The 15,173-nt window shown below is 39.0% G+C and overlaps 1 protein-coding gene across 2 annotated transcripts in view; it reads left to right on the top strand.

Moving 5' to 3' along the window:
- BAG4 (BAG cochaperone 4) overlaps window positions 1-14,856 on the top strand; it is a 31,452-nt gene extending 16,596 nt beyond the window's left edge. The window contains exons 2-5 of one of the 2 annotated variants that reach the window (XM_037015053.2): window positions 1,950-2,054; window positions 12,250-12,504; window positions 12,922-13,173; window positions 13,892-14,856. In XM_037015053.2, coding sequence (XP_036870948.2) covers window positions 1,950-2,054; window positions 12,250-12,504; window positions 12,922-13,173; window positions 13,892-14,377 — 1,098 coding nt within the window. In that variant the 3' untranslated portion in view covers window positions 14,378-14,856. The remainder of the gene's footprint in view (window positions 1-1,949; window positions 2,055-12,249; window positions 12,505-12,921; window positions 13,174-13,891) is intronic. The other variant, XM_037015054.2, reaches the window with a different exon arrangement.
- Window positions 14,857-15,173: the final 317 nt, after the last annotated feature.

The raw sequence follows: 15,173 nt of genomic DNA on the forward strand, positions 1-15,173 counted from the left end.
ATCTTACTGTCTACTTTAACTCACTTATTGAGCTATTATAAACGCTATCTGATGATTCTTTATTGCTCTCCCTTCTTATTCCTCCTCCTCCATTCTTCGTATGTTGGATGTTTTGTTCTGTGCTCTTTTTAGGAGTGCTCCCATCTAGAGCAGTCCCTCTAAGATACCCTGTAGAGGTGCTTTGTGGGAGGCAAATTCCTTCAACTTTTGCTTGTCTGGGAATTGTTTAATTCCTCCTTCATATTTAAATGATAATCATTCTGGATACAGAATCCTTGGTTCAAGACCCTTCTGTTTCATTGCATTAAGTATATCATGCCATTCTCTTCTGGCCTGCATGGTTTCTGTTGAGAAGTCTGATGATAGCCTGATGGGTTTTCCTTTGTAGGTGACCTTTTTTTTTCTCTCTGGCTGCCTTTAATACTCTGTCCTTGTGTTTGATCTTTGCCATTTTAATTATTATGTGTCTTGGTGTTGCCCTCCTTGGATCCCTTGTCATGGGAGTTCTGTGTGTTTCTGTGGTCTGAGAGGCCATTTCCTCCCCTAGTTTGGGGAAGTTTTCAGCAATTATTTCTTCAAAGACACTTTCTATCCCTTTTTCTCTCTCTTCTTCTTCTGGTACTCCTGTGATACGAATGTTGTTCCTTTTGGATTGGTCACAGTTTTCTTAATATTGTTTCATTCCTGGAGATCCTTTTATCTCTCTCTGCATCAGCTTCTCTGCATTCCTGTTCTCTGTTTTCTAGTCCATTAATGGTCTCTTGCATCTCGTCAATGCTGCTTTGAAGTCCTTCCAGAGATTGTTTTATTTCTGTATTCTCCCTCCTTAGTTCTTGCATATTTCTCTGCAAATCCACCTGCATGGTTATGACTTTTGTTTTGAATTCTTTTTTGGGAAGATTGGTTAAATCTACCTCCCCAGATTCCTTCTCAGGAGAGGATGTTGGAAGTGTCTGGGTTAGCCTGGTCTGGATCAAATTTTTTTGCCTTTTCATGTTGATAGATGCAATGGTATGCTATTGACTCATCTGTCAGCTGGGAGAGCCAAGACCTTTTCCACTTGATCCTGGCCTTTCTTTAGTGGGACAATGGCGACCCCTAGTGGCTTGTGTTGGGCAATTGTGTGTAAACTGGGTCTGTCTTGCCCAGCCGCTGTGGAGGGAGCCTCCTTGCTGTGGGCGTGGCCAGCCTCAGGCTGCTACTCTGCCATGGCGGGACGCCAGAGTGGGAACAGATGGGGGGAGGGGCTGTTTATCGCCATGAGGGGTCTCAGAACTGCTGCCCAGGGGGTTAGGGTGCCCGGAGTTCCCCAGGATTCCCAGCTGCTGGGCTAAGTGTCCCAGGATGCTTCCGTCCAGCTGTGGGGTCCCTGTCCCTTTAAGACTTTCAAAAAGCACTTGCTTTTCTTTGTCCCAGGGGCGCCTACTGCGGGGACCTGCTCACAGGTCTTACTGTCCTGTTTCCCTAGTTTCCAGCACCCCACGCACGCACTGTGTGTCTGCGCTCCGGTGCGGATGGCTAGGGCTGGGTGATTAGCAGTCCTGGGCTCCCTCTCCCTCCCTGCTCCGACTCCTCTCCTCCCGCCAGGAGCTGGGGTGAGGGGCGCTCGGGTCCCGCCGGCCCGGGCTTGTATCTTACCCCCTTTGCCAGGCGCTGGGTTCTTGCGCGTGTGGGTGTGTTCTGGCTGTTGTCCTGTATCTTCTGGTCTCTCTTTTAGGGATAGTTATATTTGTTATATTTTCAAAAATATATATGTTTTTGGGAGGAGATTCCCAGTGTCCTACTCATGCTGCCATCTTGTCTCTGCCCCTCTTGTAATGAGTGATTTTATAATGGGGTTCATTGTTCTTTCCTTTTTCCTTTTTTTTATATTTATACCTGCTTTCAGCTTTTCAGAATGATGTTAAGATTGTTATTAAAAGTGAATTTATTTCCCTTTTTTTCCTTAGGATCAGCCACCATATTCTGGCTACAATTCTAACTACTGGAATTCTGCCCGACCTAGGGCACCTTACCCAAGTACTTATCCTGTAAGACCGGAAATTCAAGGCCAGGTATGGTCTAAAATTGACAGACTTTCTCAATATTTTTTTTTTTAATGAATCTATTTCCAAAACCTATGGGAATTTCATTGTAATCATGTATGGGTTTTTGTTATTTAATGGACTCTTTTTTGATTACAGTATCATTGATATACAATCTTACTTTGGTTTCAAATACACAGCACAGTGGTTCAGCATTCACCCATATTATCAACTCCTAATCCCCTCCAGTGTGGTCACTGTCCATCAACGTAGTAAGATGTTACAGAATCATTAACTGTATTCTCCATGCTATACTACCATCCCCATGACCAACCTATATTGTGATTGTGAATTATTGTGCCCCTTAATCCCTTTTTCCCTCCCCCACACCCTCTCCAACCCCTCTCCTTTGGTAACCAACTAGTTTCTTCTTGGAGTCTGTGAGTCTGCTGCTATTTTGTTCCTTCTGTTTTGCTGTTTTTTTTTTTAATTTTTAGCTTAATTAAGGTATCATTGATATACAATCTTATGAAGGTTTCACATGAGCAACATTATGGTTTCAACATTCACCTCTGTTATCAAGTCCCCCCACCACCACTCCATTGGAATCCCTACAGTGCATCAGTGTAGTAAGATGCTATAGAGTCATTCCTTGTCTTCTCTGTGCTGTACTGCCTTCCCGGTGACCTGCCTACCTAATGTTTGCTAATCATAATGCCCCTTATTCCCCTTATCCCTCCCTTCCCACCACCCTTCCCAGCACCTCCTTTGGTAACCACTAGTCCCTTCTTGGAGTCTGTGAGTCTGCTGCTATTTTGTTCCTTCAGTTGCTTTGTTTTTATACTCCACAAATCAGTGAGATCATTTGGTACTTGTCTTTCTCCACCTGGCTTATTTCACTGAGCATAATACCCCTAGATCCATCTATGTTTTTGCAAATGGGAGGATTTCTTTTCTTTTTATGGCTGAATAGTATTCTATTGTGTATATGTACCACATCTTCTTTATCCATTCATCTACTGATGGACACTTAGGTAGTTTCCATATCTTGGCTGTTGTAAATAGTGCTGCAATAAATGTAGGGGTGCATATGTCTTTTTGAATCAGGGATATTATTTTCTTTGGGTAAATTCCTAGGAGTGTAATTACTGGGTCAAATGGTATTTCTATTTTTAGTTTTTTGAGGAACCTCCATATTGCTTTCTATAAGGGTTGCACCAATTTACCTTCCCACCAACAGTGTAGGAGGGTTTGATGGACTTTTATCTTAATCACATTAATATTTTAGCTCAGAGATATGGAAATAACCTAGGCAAATACTACTATAGCAAAGGTAGCTTGAGGCATAATATATTATTTCTCAGGACCTGGAAACAACAAACATAAAATGTACCTATTTTTTAAAATTTGGGTTTTTTTAATATATAGTTGAGATATAAGGTTATGTTAGTTTCAGGTGTATAATATACTTATTTGATATTTGTATATATTGCAAAATGATCACCACAGTAAATCTAGTTAACATCCATCACCACAGTTACACATTTTTTTCTTATAATAAGAACTTTTAATTTTTACTCCCTTAGCAACTTTCAAATGTATAATACAGTATTTTCACTCTAGTCCCCATGCTGTACATTACATCCCCATGATTATTTATTTTATACCTGGAAGTTTGTACCTTTTGATTCCCTGTACCCATTTGCCTACTCCCCCACCCCCACCTCTAGTGACCACCAATCTGTTCTCCATATCTATGAGTGTATTTTTTTTAAAGATTCCACCTGTAAGTGAGATCATACAGTATTTGTCTCTGTCTGATTTATTTCATAGCATAATGCCCTCAAGGGCCATCCATGTTGTTGTAAATGGCAAAATTTCCTTTTTTATGGCTGAGTAATACCCCATTATATATACATCTTTTTTATCCATTCATCATCAGTGGACCCTAAGGTTGTTGCCATGTCTTGGGTATTGTAAATAATGCTGTAGTGAATATGGGGATGCAGAGATGTTTTCAAGTTACTATTTCCATTTCCTTTGGATATACACCAGAAGTGACAGTGCAGGATCATATGGTAGTTCTCTTTTTAAGTTTTGAGGAACCTTCATACTGTTTCCCTGGTGGATGAACCAATTTACATTCCCCTCAACAGTGCATGAGGGCTCCCTTTTCTCCACATCCTCACCAACAATTGTTATTTCTTGTCTTTTTGATACTAGCCATTCTAACAGGTATTAGGTGATAACCTCATTGTGGTTTTGAATTGCATTTCCCTGAGGATTAGTGATGTTGAGCATCTTTTCATGTACTTTGTGGCCATCTGTGTGTCTTTGAAAAAATGGCAGTTCAGACTGAGCATTTTTAAATTGGATTGTTATTTTGCTATTGAGCTGTATGAGTTCTTTATATATTTAGGATATTAACCCTTTATTAGACATATGATTTGCAGCATTCTCTTCCATTCAGTTGGTTGCCTTTTCATTTTGCTGATGGTATGCTTTGCTATGCAGAAGCCTTTTTAGTTTGATGTCATCCCACTTGTTCATTTTTGCTTTTGTTTCTTTGTTTTTGGTGTCAAATTTTTGATTTCTTATGGCAGATGTTTAACTTTAAATATTTCAAGCATACTGAAAGAGTTTGGAAATATGTACATCTTTTTATTAGGCCCCTAGCTTTGTCAGTTTTTAAGTTTGCCACATTTGTTGCAGATTTTTCAAAGGAAATAAAATACAGTCAAGGCAGCATAGAACACTTCTTTCCATTTCTAGAAGTTACCTTTATCTCATATGAGTTTGTATGCTGTTCCTACTTGTATATGCATTTATGAAGTATTGTTTAACCTGCATTTAAACGTGGTATGAGAGATTTCATAGCAGCATTCTCCGGCAGCTTGCTTTTACTCAACATTGATTTTCACTTTTTTACACACACATGAGAGAGGAATTTCCCTAAGGTTTGGAATTGTTGGGTTTTAGTATGTATATCTTTATTATATAGAGCCAGATTACTTTTCACAGTGGTTGTACTGATGACAAAATGTTTAAAAAGTTAGGCACCCATAATCTGGCCACCCTAATAAAGCAGTGGCTGTTGTATATGCATATTTTCTTTCATTATTTTTTCTATCTGGATAATATATTTATATATACAGATAATTTTTTTAAATAACTACATGATTGTAGTTATGCAGTTTCAAAGTAGTTACATTTAAACAGCCTCCATATCAGAATTCTCTATAACTGATGTTCTCTGCAGAAGTAAATTTTCAGATCACTATAAACTATACTAATGTAATTCTCCTGGTAGGTTTTAAGTAGTCAGATACTATGTTCAATTCTGGACTAATATACTAGTGATTTGGAGGCTGAAATAATGGAAATAAGTTTCTTAATAGGGCTGAATAGTTAATCCAATTAAAAAAAGTTATGTTCCTTTTTTTCTCATTAACTTGATAGAATCCTTGAAGATGGATTTTTGGGGCAGAAAGTTAGAGCAAGATTTACTTTTTAAATTAAGGAAAATATAAAAGCAAGTGGCTTTTCATAATGACCATGTATATATGAACTTTACGATAAAGTTGATTAGAGATAGTAGAATGCAAAGTGAAGAAAAAATCATGTGACTATTTATCACAAAATTCCATTTACTTGTGTTGTCCTTATCCCTGTGACTAACACTGAGAAGCAGGCATTGTTATTGCTTAGTATGTGACATTCTTGTGGTTTGGCCATATACCATAAAATTCGCCCTTGTGCAGGTCAGTTGTTTTTACTATATCCCTGTGGTTGTGCAACTGTTACCATTAATTCCAGAACATTTAATCTCTCCAGTTAGAAAAACTATGTACCTGTTACCCCATTCTTCCCTCCGCCTAGCCTCTGGCAACCTCTAATCTACTTGTCCTTGTGCATTTGCCTAGTCTGGGCATTTCATGTAAGCGGACTCATGCAATAGGTGAATCTTGTAATTTGCTTCTTCCACTTAGCATGATGTTCATCTTTGTTGGGGCATGTATTGATACTTCATGCCTTACTATGGCCAAATAATAACCCTTTCTGTGGATATACCACATTTATTTTATCCATTCATCAGTTGGTAGAAAGTTGAGTTTTATCCACATTTTGGCTGTTATGAATAATGCTGTTTATGTACTGATTTTTGTGTGGACACATACATACACTTCTCCTGGGTTATATGTGTAGGAGTGGAAATGCTGGGTCATGCAGTGACTGTGTTTAACAATTTGAGGAACTGGCAAACTGTTTTCTAAACCAGCTGTACCAATTTATATTCCATCAGCAATGAATAAGGGTTTATATTTTCGATATTCTTCCCTTTACTTTTTTCCAGGGTATTTGTTTTTGTGATAGCCACCCAGTGGGTGTGAAGTGATATCTCAGTGTGGTTTTGTCTGCATTTCCCTGATGGTTACTAATGATACTGAGCATCTTTTCATATGCTCATTAACCATTTGTACATCTTACTTGGAGAAACGTCTATTCAAATCCTGTACACATTTTAAAATTGAGGTATTTATTTGTCTTCTTGTTATTGAGTTATAAGAGTTCTTGATGTATTCTAGGTAAAATCTGTCATGAAATACATGATTTGCAAATACTTTCTCTCATTCTGTGGATTGTCTTTCTACTCTCTTGATGGTGTCCTTTGAAGCACAAGTGTTTTTTTTTTTATTAAAGTATCATTAATATACAGTCTTAATGAAGGTTTCACATGAATAACATTGTGGTTCCAACATTCACTCATATTATCAAGTCCTCCCTCCCCTGCATTGCAGTCACTGTCTTATCAGCGTAGGAAGATGCTATACAGTCTATAGTCATTACTTTTATTCTCCAGAAGCACAAGTGTTTTTAATTTTGTGGTGTAATTTTTTTTATTGATCTTGTTTTTAGTGTTATGCCTGAACCATTGCTGAAGCTAAGGCCACAAAGATTTATTCCTCTTTTTTCCTAAGAGGCTTTTTTGGTAATTATATTAGTTCTTACATTTAGGTCTGTGATGCATTTGAGTTAATTTTTGTACATGGTGTGATGTAGGATCCAGCTTCATTGTTTTACACATGGATATTCAAGTATCTCAGCACCATCTGTGGAAAAGACAACACTTTCCCTTTGAGTTGTCCTGGTACCCTTGTTGAAAATCCACTGACCACAAATGGAGGAATTTACTTCTATATTTTCAGATCTGTTCCATTAATCTGTATGTCTAGCCCTATGCCAGTGCCAAGTTCTTTTGATTACTATAGTTGTAGTAATTTTTAACATCAGGAAGTTCAGTCCTCCACCTTTCTCCTTTTACAAGATTGTTTTGGCTATTTTGGGTCACTTGCATTTTCATATGAAAGTTTTGATTAACTTGTCAATTTCAGCACAAAAGCCAGCTGGGATTTTCATTGGGATTGGGTATGAATCAGCTTGGGGAGTAGTGTGCATTACTTTCACAGTTCATGTAAGAGGAAGGCAAAATTCTTTATACAGTCATGAGTCACAATTTTTTTCAGCAGTGTTAATTTTTCTGATTTCATCAATTGATCTTACTGGTAAAGATTATTCTTAGGATACAATGTTTTCTCTCCTTAGGTAAAGGAATTTGTTACATGTATATTTACATATATTCAAGAAAAATTCACTTATAATTTAGTAATGACTTTTGAAAGCAACAGCAATAATGGGAGAGAGCTTTTAAATACAATATATAAGTTGTTGGATTCCAAACGCAAAGGCATCTAGACATAAAGCTGTGTGGGGTTAGTACGTGTGAATTGCTGGTGAAATACCACATGGGGCTTACACATTCATCTTCTGACCTGAACAGAGGGCTGTAGTAGCATGTAGTATGGCTGGTTTCCTTTTGAAAAAAAAAAAAAGAAATGGTTTCATTCATTTGCTTTCTAGCTGCTGCCTCATAGTAGCCTTGCCATGCGGTCATTCTTCTCTTTGCTGGGTTTTATAAGTGTTAACATTTCTAATCTGGAAACAGCTTTAAAAAATCAAGAATACATAATTCCAAGCATTTTTCTTCTGAAAGTGTGGAATTACATCCTTTTCCGTAGGAGCTGTCCTTATTGGCGAGGCCTCTTACTGACCACAGAGTCGATTAGATAAACCAGTTTATGTGCTTTGTGCGTACTGGGGGCAGTGTTTGCAACTCCGCCTTCCTCAGTTTCCAGGGCTCCATTCTTCAGCTAATAGTGAGGACTGTGGAGAGGAGTGTGTGGGATGATCCCTGGAGCACGGGCTGCTGTACACCATCTCATACAGAGGCAGATACTGTCTCACCAGACTGTTGACGGAATCGGTGAGGTACTCTGAGTTCTTTAAGATGGCTTCCTACCTGCTCTTCACCCCTGCACTTCCATCAAGGACTTTGGGGGTAGAAGGAGTCTGACTTCTGAAGCCAGAAGCATTTGCTTCCTCTTTGGCCTGTATCAGGGCTCTGAAACTGGGCCAGGACCCCTTTATTTTCTTTGCTGTTCTGCCAAGCTGCTTCTCAGAAGCCTTATAAAGTTTGAGACATTTCTGAAATGTGATTATCAGCTCATCCTTAGCCAACATCTCTAGCAACTGCAAGGCTGATACACATTCCCAACTCCATGTGCCTTTGTAAATGTGCACGCTGCAGCTCTGATCTGTGGATACGGTGGGTACTTGGGAAAAGAAGGTGTGAACTCACGAAGAGGTCTGAAATCCAGGAAGCAATTATTTGTCTGATAAAACTGGAGGTTTTCTAGTAATGATTATGGTTTTTTAGTTTGTTTAAAACTGGCATTGGTCATTAATGCAACTTGCTTTTGTAAAGCTGCTTTCCCATGCCCCTCCTAATGGCCCGGAGGCGTTGGATGTTCTCACATTGATTGTCTGATAAAGAAGATATTCTTGTGGCTTCTGGGAGATTACACCACAGAACACTGAGTGCCTGGCAAGAGGAATGCTGTAACAACTGAGAATAGAAATGCTCTAACAAAGAAAACTAAAGTCCTTTATTCTGTTTTGAATTGAGAAATCAAGATAAAAAAAGACTGGTCAGAACCTGTAACACTTTTTAATTTAGTTTCAAGGAAAACTGGGTTGTAAAATACAGCTTATTAAAAACTGGTCAGGAGGTCCTGTGAGACAAATGGAAATAGTTCTAGAAGTGGAGAGATTATATGAGGAAGCAACCAGTAGAGGATAATAGATTTGATAATCCCAAAAATGAGTAGTAGTAGAAAAGTCCAAGTTGATGTGGACTGCTAGTAATTATGAAGTCTTGGAGTACTTTTATGGTGAATCCTTCCATGTTTTTCAGAATAAGCACAATGGGAGGAGTATTGCTAGAGGAAATAGGTGTTTTGCTTGGATTGTGTCTGCTGTTTGCTACTCATATACCTACCGAATGGGAAGGGAATCCATTGAGCAGTGCCTTGCTTTCTGGGTGAGAGACCGGGCCACTTCTCTCCTCTGGGTTTCTATATCTACAGGACAGTCCATCAACTGTGAAGCCTACTTTTAGAGAATTATTTCATAGTAGATGATCTTGAGCTTACAGCGAGGAGCCATCTGGTGTGACATTAATTTTGACTTTTGAATGCCAAGTCATATCTACATTTATATCTAGAACAAGAGCAGCAGTTGGAATTTCTCTGAGTTTTAAGAGCTCTAGTCTCTCGATGTCTTGTGCAATCTAGAGTGAGACTTTTATAGCAGTTCGACTGGCAGAGATTTTATTTAATTTTCCTTGTAGTTGCTCAGTTTCAGATTTCATCCATTGCCATATCCGCTGATAAGCTTTAAGTCACAGCCTGCTACCTTTAGACACAAGTTTCCTTTCATTAAAATAGTGTACTTGGACACTGGTGAAGTAGTTACTGTCCCAGAAGTCCACTGGATTCTAGTCACACTTTGGATTTCGTGACATTTTTATAGCATAAATTTTTTTTTTACTATAAAATGTAACACAGCTTATTAAAAATTTGGAAAATAGAAGGGGAAAACACTCTAATTCTCCCATTCTAATATACCCATATTTTGGCAAATTTGTTTTCAGCCTTTTCTCTATTATGATAATGCAGGTTTAAACTTAATGTACATACACTTTTTTATGAGTTTTCATTTCTCATATGTACTTCCCATGTTACAGGGTGAATAACAGGAACTCTTTTTTTAATTGTGGAAATTTTCAAACATAATAAAAAATAATGAGACTAGCACAATAACCTCATGAACCCATCTCAGCTTCTACAAATATCAATACATGGCTATTGTGTCTCAGCTATATATCCTTGGGAGTATTTTGAAACGAATCCCACACATCATAGTATTTCATTTGTAAATACTTAGGTATAGGGTGGGTGAGTGGGGAGCGTCAGGGGGATAAAGGGGCACAAAAATTATCAATCATAATACAAGTTGGTCACGGGGATGGTAGAACAGCATGGTTCTATAGCCAGTGATTCTGTAACATATTCCATGTTGACAGATGGTAACTGCTCTAGTGGGGGTGAGGATTTAATAATTGGGTAACTGTTGAACCACTGTGTTGTATACTTGAAACCAATATAAGATTGTATATCAATGATACTTCAATTATAAAAAAAGAAATAAAATAAATACCTACATATGTATCTTTAAATGTAAGGAAGTTTTACAAACATAACCACAATGCAATTATTAAAACTTAAAAGAAAAAAATCAATTTTGTGTAGTTATGAATAATGCTGTGGTAGAACAAATTCATGCCTGTAACTTTTTTTGTAGTGGAATAATTTCTTAGGAAGGATTTCTAGAAGTTGAATAATGTAACGTTTTATCGATTCACCAACTGTGTATGTGGTATTCATGGAGTCTTTATTTGGGCCCAGCAGCCTGTAGGTACAAGACCTTAACAGCCTTGTACTGATACTAACAAAGGGGTAGTTCATTGTCCTGCTCAGGGAAATGCCCTTCTGGATCTTGGCCGCATCTGTCCCTGCATGAAATTCTTTGGCCATGTGGTGATAATAGCTTGTCTTTTATCCACTTGCCGTAAAAGTATGGTTAAGAATTTATTGTCCACAGAATTATGACCTCTCTCCCACTTCAATCCATCCCATTTTTTGATTAGCAATCAAACTTGAATTTCATTTTCTTGAGTCATTAATAGCTGTACAAGGTACCAAGATTCTTTTTTTTTTTTTTAAGGTATAGTGGACATATAACATTATAGTAGTTTCAGGTATACAAATACTGATTCCATATTTGTATATGTTGTGAAATGTTCACCACAATAAGCTCAGTTGACATCACAGGATTCTTTTCTTATTCTTCTACCTAGAATGGGTAAGGTTGTATAGTCTTAGATGAGTCCAGGAGAACTTGGTTCTATGTTTTTACCATTTTAAAAAGGTAAAATAGAAATTAATGGAAAACATGAAGGTAATCATTTAAATTTAGAGTTTAGCTTTAAAGTTGTGTGGATTACCAAACTGAGGATTCTGGGTGTCAGTAAGAGTCTGGGTAGGGGATTTCACATTTTTAAAACTACAATAAGCAACATATGAGGAATTTGTCTCTGTTGTCTATTATTTGGGGGCAGAGTCGGACAGTACAAAGAACAGGGCTTTGGAGTCAGATCTGGGCTCATTTTGTGACCTTGTCATAATAACACTAACAAAGGCACTACAAGTCGTTATCATTTTCTGACCATGCTGTGTACCAGACACTATACTAAGCATTGTATATGTCATTTCATTTAGTTTTCACAATAACCCTGCAGGGTAAGTTTATGATCTCCATTTTGTTGGTGGAGAAACTGCAGCTTAGGGAGGTGAAAGACAAAGCCTAGGTCTTCTCTGTAGTCTGTTTTCTTTCTCTTGTCTCATGGTTCTTTCTTTCTCCAGCCATTCTCCCAGGTTTCCCAGAATCCCGCTCCCCCCCACCCCCCCAGCTGATGGGTAGGAACTTTCTGCTGTTACAGTTGCAAGGTGTATTTGTGGAAGGTGGGAAAAGCCCTGCTCTAAGGCTATCACTTCAGTTTTCCTCACATGTACTCCCCATTGTTTTGACAGGCTCTCTGGTGACAATCTGAGTGTATATAATTTTAATGTATGTGAGAGAATGCTTCATAGATACTTCATCTTTTCCTTAGTTACTAATTTCTTCCCAAAGTTTTCAGAGTTGGGTATTATTTCAGCTCTTCTACTCATTCATCTTTTTTTTCCTCTCAACTTTGCTTTTTTTACAGAGTTTGAATTCTTACACAAATGGAGCATATGGCCCACCGTACCCCAGTGGTCCTGGGGCAAATACTGCCTCATACACTGGGGCTTATTACACACCCGGGTATACACAGACCCCTTACTCCCCAGAGGTTCCAGGCACTTACCGTTCACCTGGCAACAGCCTAGCCCCAGTCTCTCGCTGGCTGTATCCCCAGCAGGACTGCCAGACTGAAGCACCCCCTCTAAGGGGGCAGGTTCCAGGGTATCCTGCTTCACAGGTAAGCAGTTTTCTGTTGGATTTACTTTTTTTTTTTTTAACTTTCAGTGAGCAATACCATGTTTATTTCACTTCAGGGGGAGTTCTAATATGTCTTTGTGCTTTCTTAGAGCATATGGGTCCACTTATTTATAGTATCTATGGGACAGTCTTATGCTATGCTTCAGCCATTGAATTTTAGGCCGTATTCCTTATCATCACCAAATATAATCCTGGTATCTTTGGAACCAAGTTTTTATAGGCTGGAGAAACTATTATAACCAGTTAAAAACACTATAATGTAGCCCAGTAGCAGCTAAAGTATTTTCTGGTAAGCAGAGAAGAAGCATCTCAGAATCTGTTTATACTAGAACATTTTCATTTTTTCTTTCAAGTTTTTTTTAGCAATGACCAGCATATTTCCTTCCTGTCGATCTAGAACCCTGGAGTGACCCTGGCCCACTATCCTTATGGGGATGGTAATCGTAGTGTCCCACAACCAGGACCAGCTGTACGACCACAGGAGGACTCCTGGGCTTCTCCTGGTGCTTATGGCATGGGAGTCCGTTACCCCTGGCCTTCTGCTGCGCACTCAGCACCGCCTGGGAATCTCTACGTGAGCGGAAGTACTTCACCATGGCCTAGCAGTGGGTCTCCTCAGCCACCTCCTTCACCACCTCAACAGCCCAAGGTGGGAGGCCTTCTACATTGTTCTTTTGAGGTTTGGGCAGTTAAGATTGCACAATATGGAACTTTTCTAATTGCAAAAAGTTGGTGATTCCTACCTATTGCTTTACCTAGCCCTGTTTCCTCTTAGCTTTTTCTTAAAAAAAGAAACACAATTTTTTAGAGGGTTAGGTTCACGTCCTTTTTTAAAAGACAGAAATTGCTCATCTGCTGTTGGTTGTAATACTATCTGAATGTTAAACAGAATGAGAAACTGTATTTTATTACCTCAATTTATGGGCAGAAGACAAAAGCAATGTGAAATTGTATGGTTTTGTTAAACCACAAACTTGAACATCATTTGCTTGTGGCTAGGTTCCTTTTCAGGATCTCTCTTAAGGTTTTAACTCTTCACGGGGGGAACCAATTTCTGTCTATTAAGTCACTGGATGGATTGTGAGGTATTAAAGATAAATTCTGAGGTGTTCATGGTGCTGGCCTGCTTCAGGGCAAATTCTAGCCATTATATTTAGGAATCCTATGCCTTTTCCTTGAAAGGCAACTCCCTTTTATCTTTTTAGGGCTGTGTTTTTCTCAAATGATTAAGGAGGGAGGTTGAGTTTTATTCATGGGGAATCTTCACATGTGCCTTCCTGTTCAGGTGAAAGATGTGGGCTAACAAATCAGATGTTGATGGATTCCCATTAAACAGTTTTTTCCCCTTTTTGCTCTCCCACTCCAAGGACCCCTCATACCCTTACAGCCAGTCGGATCAAGGCATGAACCGGCCCAGCTTCCCGTGCAATGTCCATCAGTATGAGCCCTCGGGAAGAGTGAGCAGTGACAGTTCCGGCCTTTTGGATTCCCCAGTCCAGTATAGTGCTGAGCCTCACCCGTATGGTAACGCCACCGCTGAGCATCCCAGCAATCCAGGCCACGGTGATCGTGTTTCGGAGGAGTGTTCATCCTCAGAGGAAGGCACTCTCCCAAGTATTAAAAAAATCATACATGTGCTGGAGAAGGTCCACTATCTTGAGCAAGAAGTAGAAGAGTTTGTAGGAAAAAAGACAGACAAAGCATACTGGCTTCTGGAAGAAATGCTAACCAAGGAACTTTTGGAACTGGATTCGGTTGAAACTGGGGGCCAGGACTCTGTCCGGCAGGCCAGGAGGGAGGCTGTTTGTAAAATCCAGGCCATACTGGAAAAATTGGAAAAAAAAGGGTTGTGAAAGGGTGTAGAACAAAGGGGAAGCCTGTTACTAACATGACCAAAGAACTCTCGGTTTTGGCTGATTACCCTCTTTTTGAAATGCTTGCTGATGACAAGAAGCAATACATTCCAGCTTCCCTTTGATTTAAAACTTGAAAAACTGCGAAAAGACTTGGAAGAACATTTTAGTTAGTGAAATGAGTTATTTTCAGTTTTCAGACCAATGAATGTAATAGGAAACTGTGGAGTAACCAATATCGCCAAGTAGACTCGCTCCCTAAGAAATTTATGGGTATTTGCAAACTGCTTCTTATCAGCAGGAGGGAAATACGCTTCATGTAACAGGCTTATCAGAAAGCTTCCAGATGAGACTGGATATAATCTGAGACAAACAAGCTCTGGTTTTTAAAATATCTGGATTACTTGTCACGTTTTTGTACATTGTGGCTGCTTTCAACATACAGTTCATGTGCAAATTACAGCTTGGACTTTAGCCTTCTTGGACCTCTGTTTTGTTTTGTTACTTGCAGTTCACAAATATAGTATTGTTCTCTACTTCTTGGTACTTTTTGTAGTAATATGTTTAGTATAATTATTCAAGAGACTATACTGACGGCCAGATCGTGTGGCAATTCTGAATGAATTTATATCTTTCACCACTTGAATATACTGCAGTATGTAGGGAGTTCCTGAGGTAAATGGTCTCCTCTTTTGTATAGACCATTAGGTGAAAGTTTTACCATTTCTACTTTTCATGTTCATAGTGGAAGGTGAATTTGGAACTGGCAAGGGCATAAAAATGAAAATACTGTGGC

This window comes from Manis javanica, chromosome 12, assembly GCF_040802235.1.
Source record: "Manis javanica isolate MJ-LG chromosome 12, MJ_LKY, whole genome shotgun sequence".
Classification (NCBI taxonomy): Eukaryota; Metazoa; Chordata; class Mammalia; order Pholidota; family Manidae; genus Manis; species Manis javanica.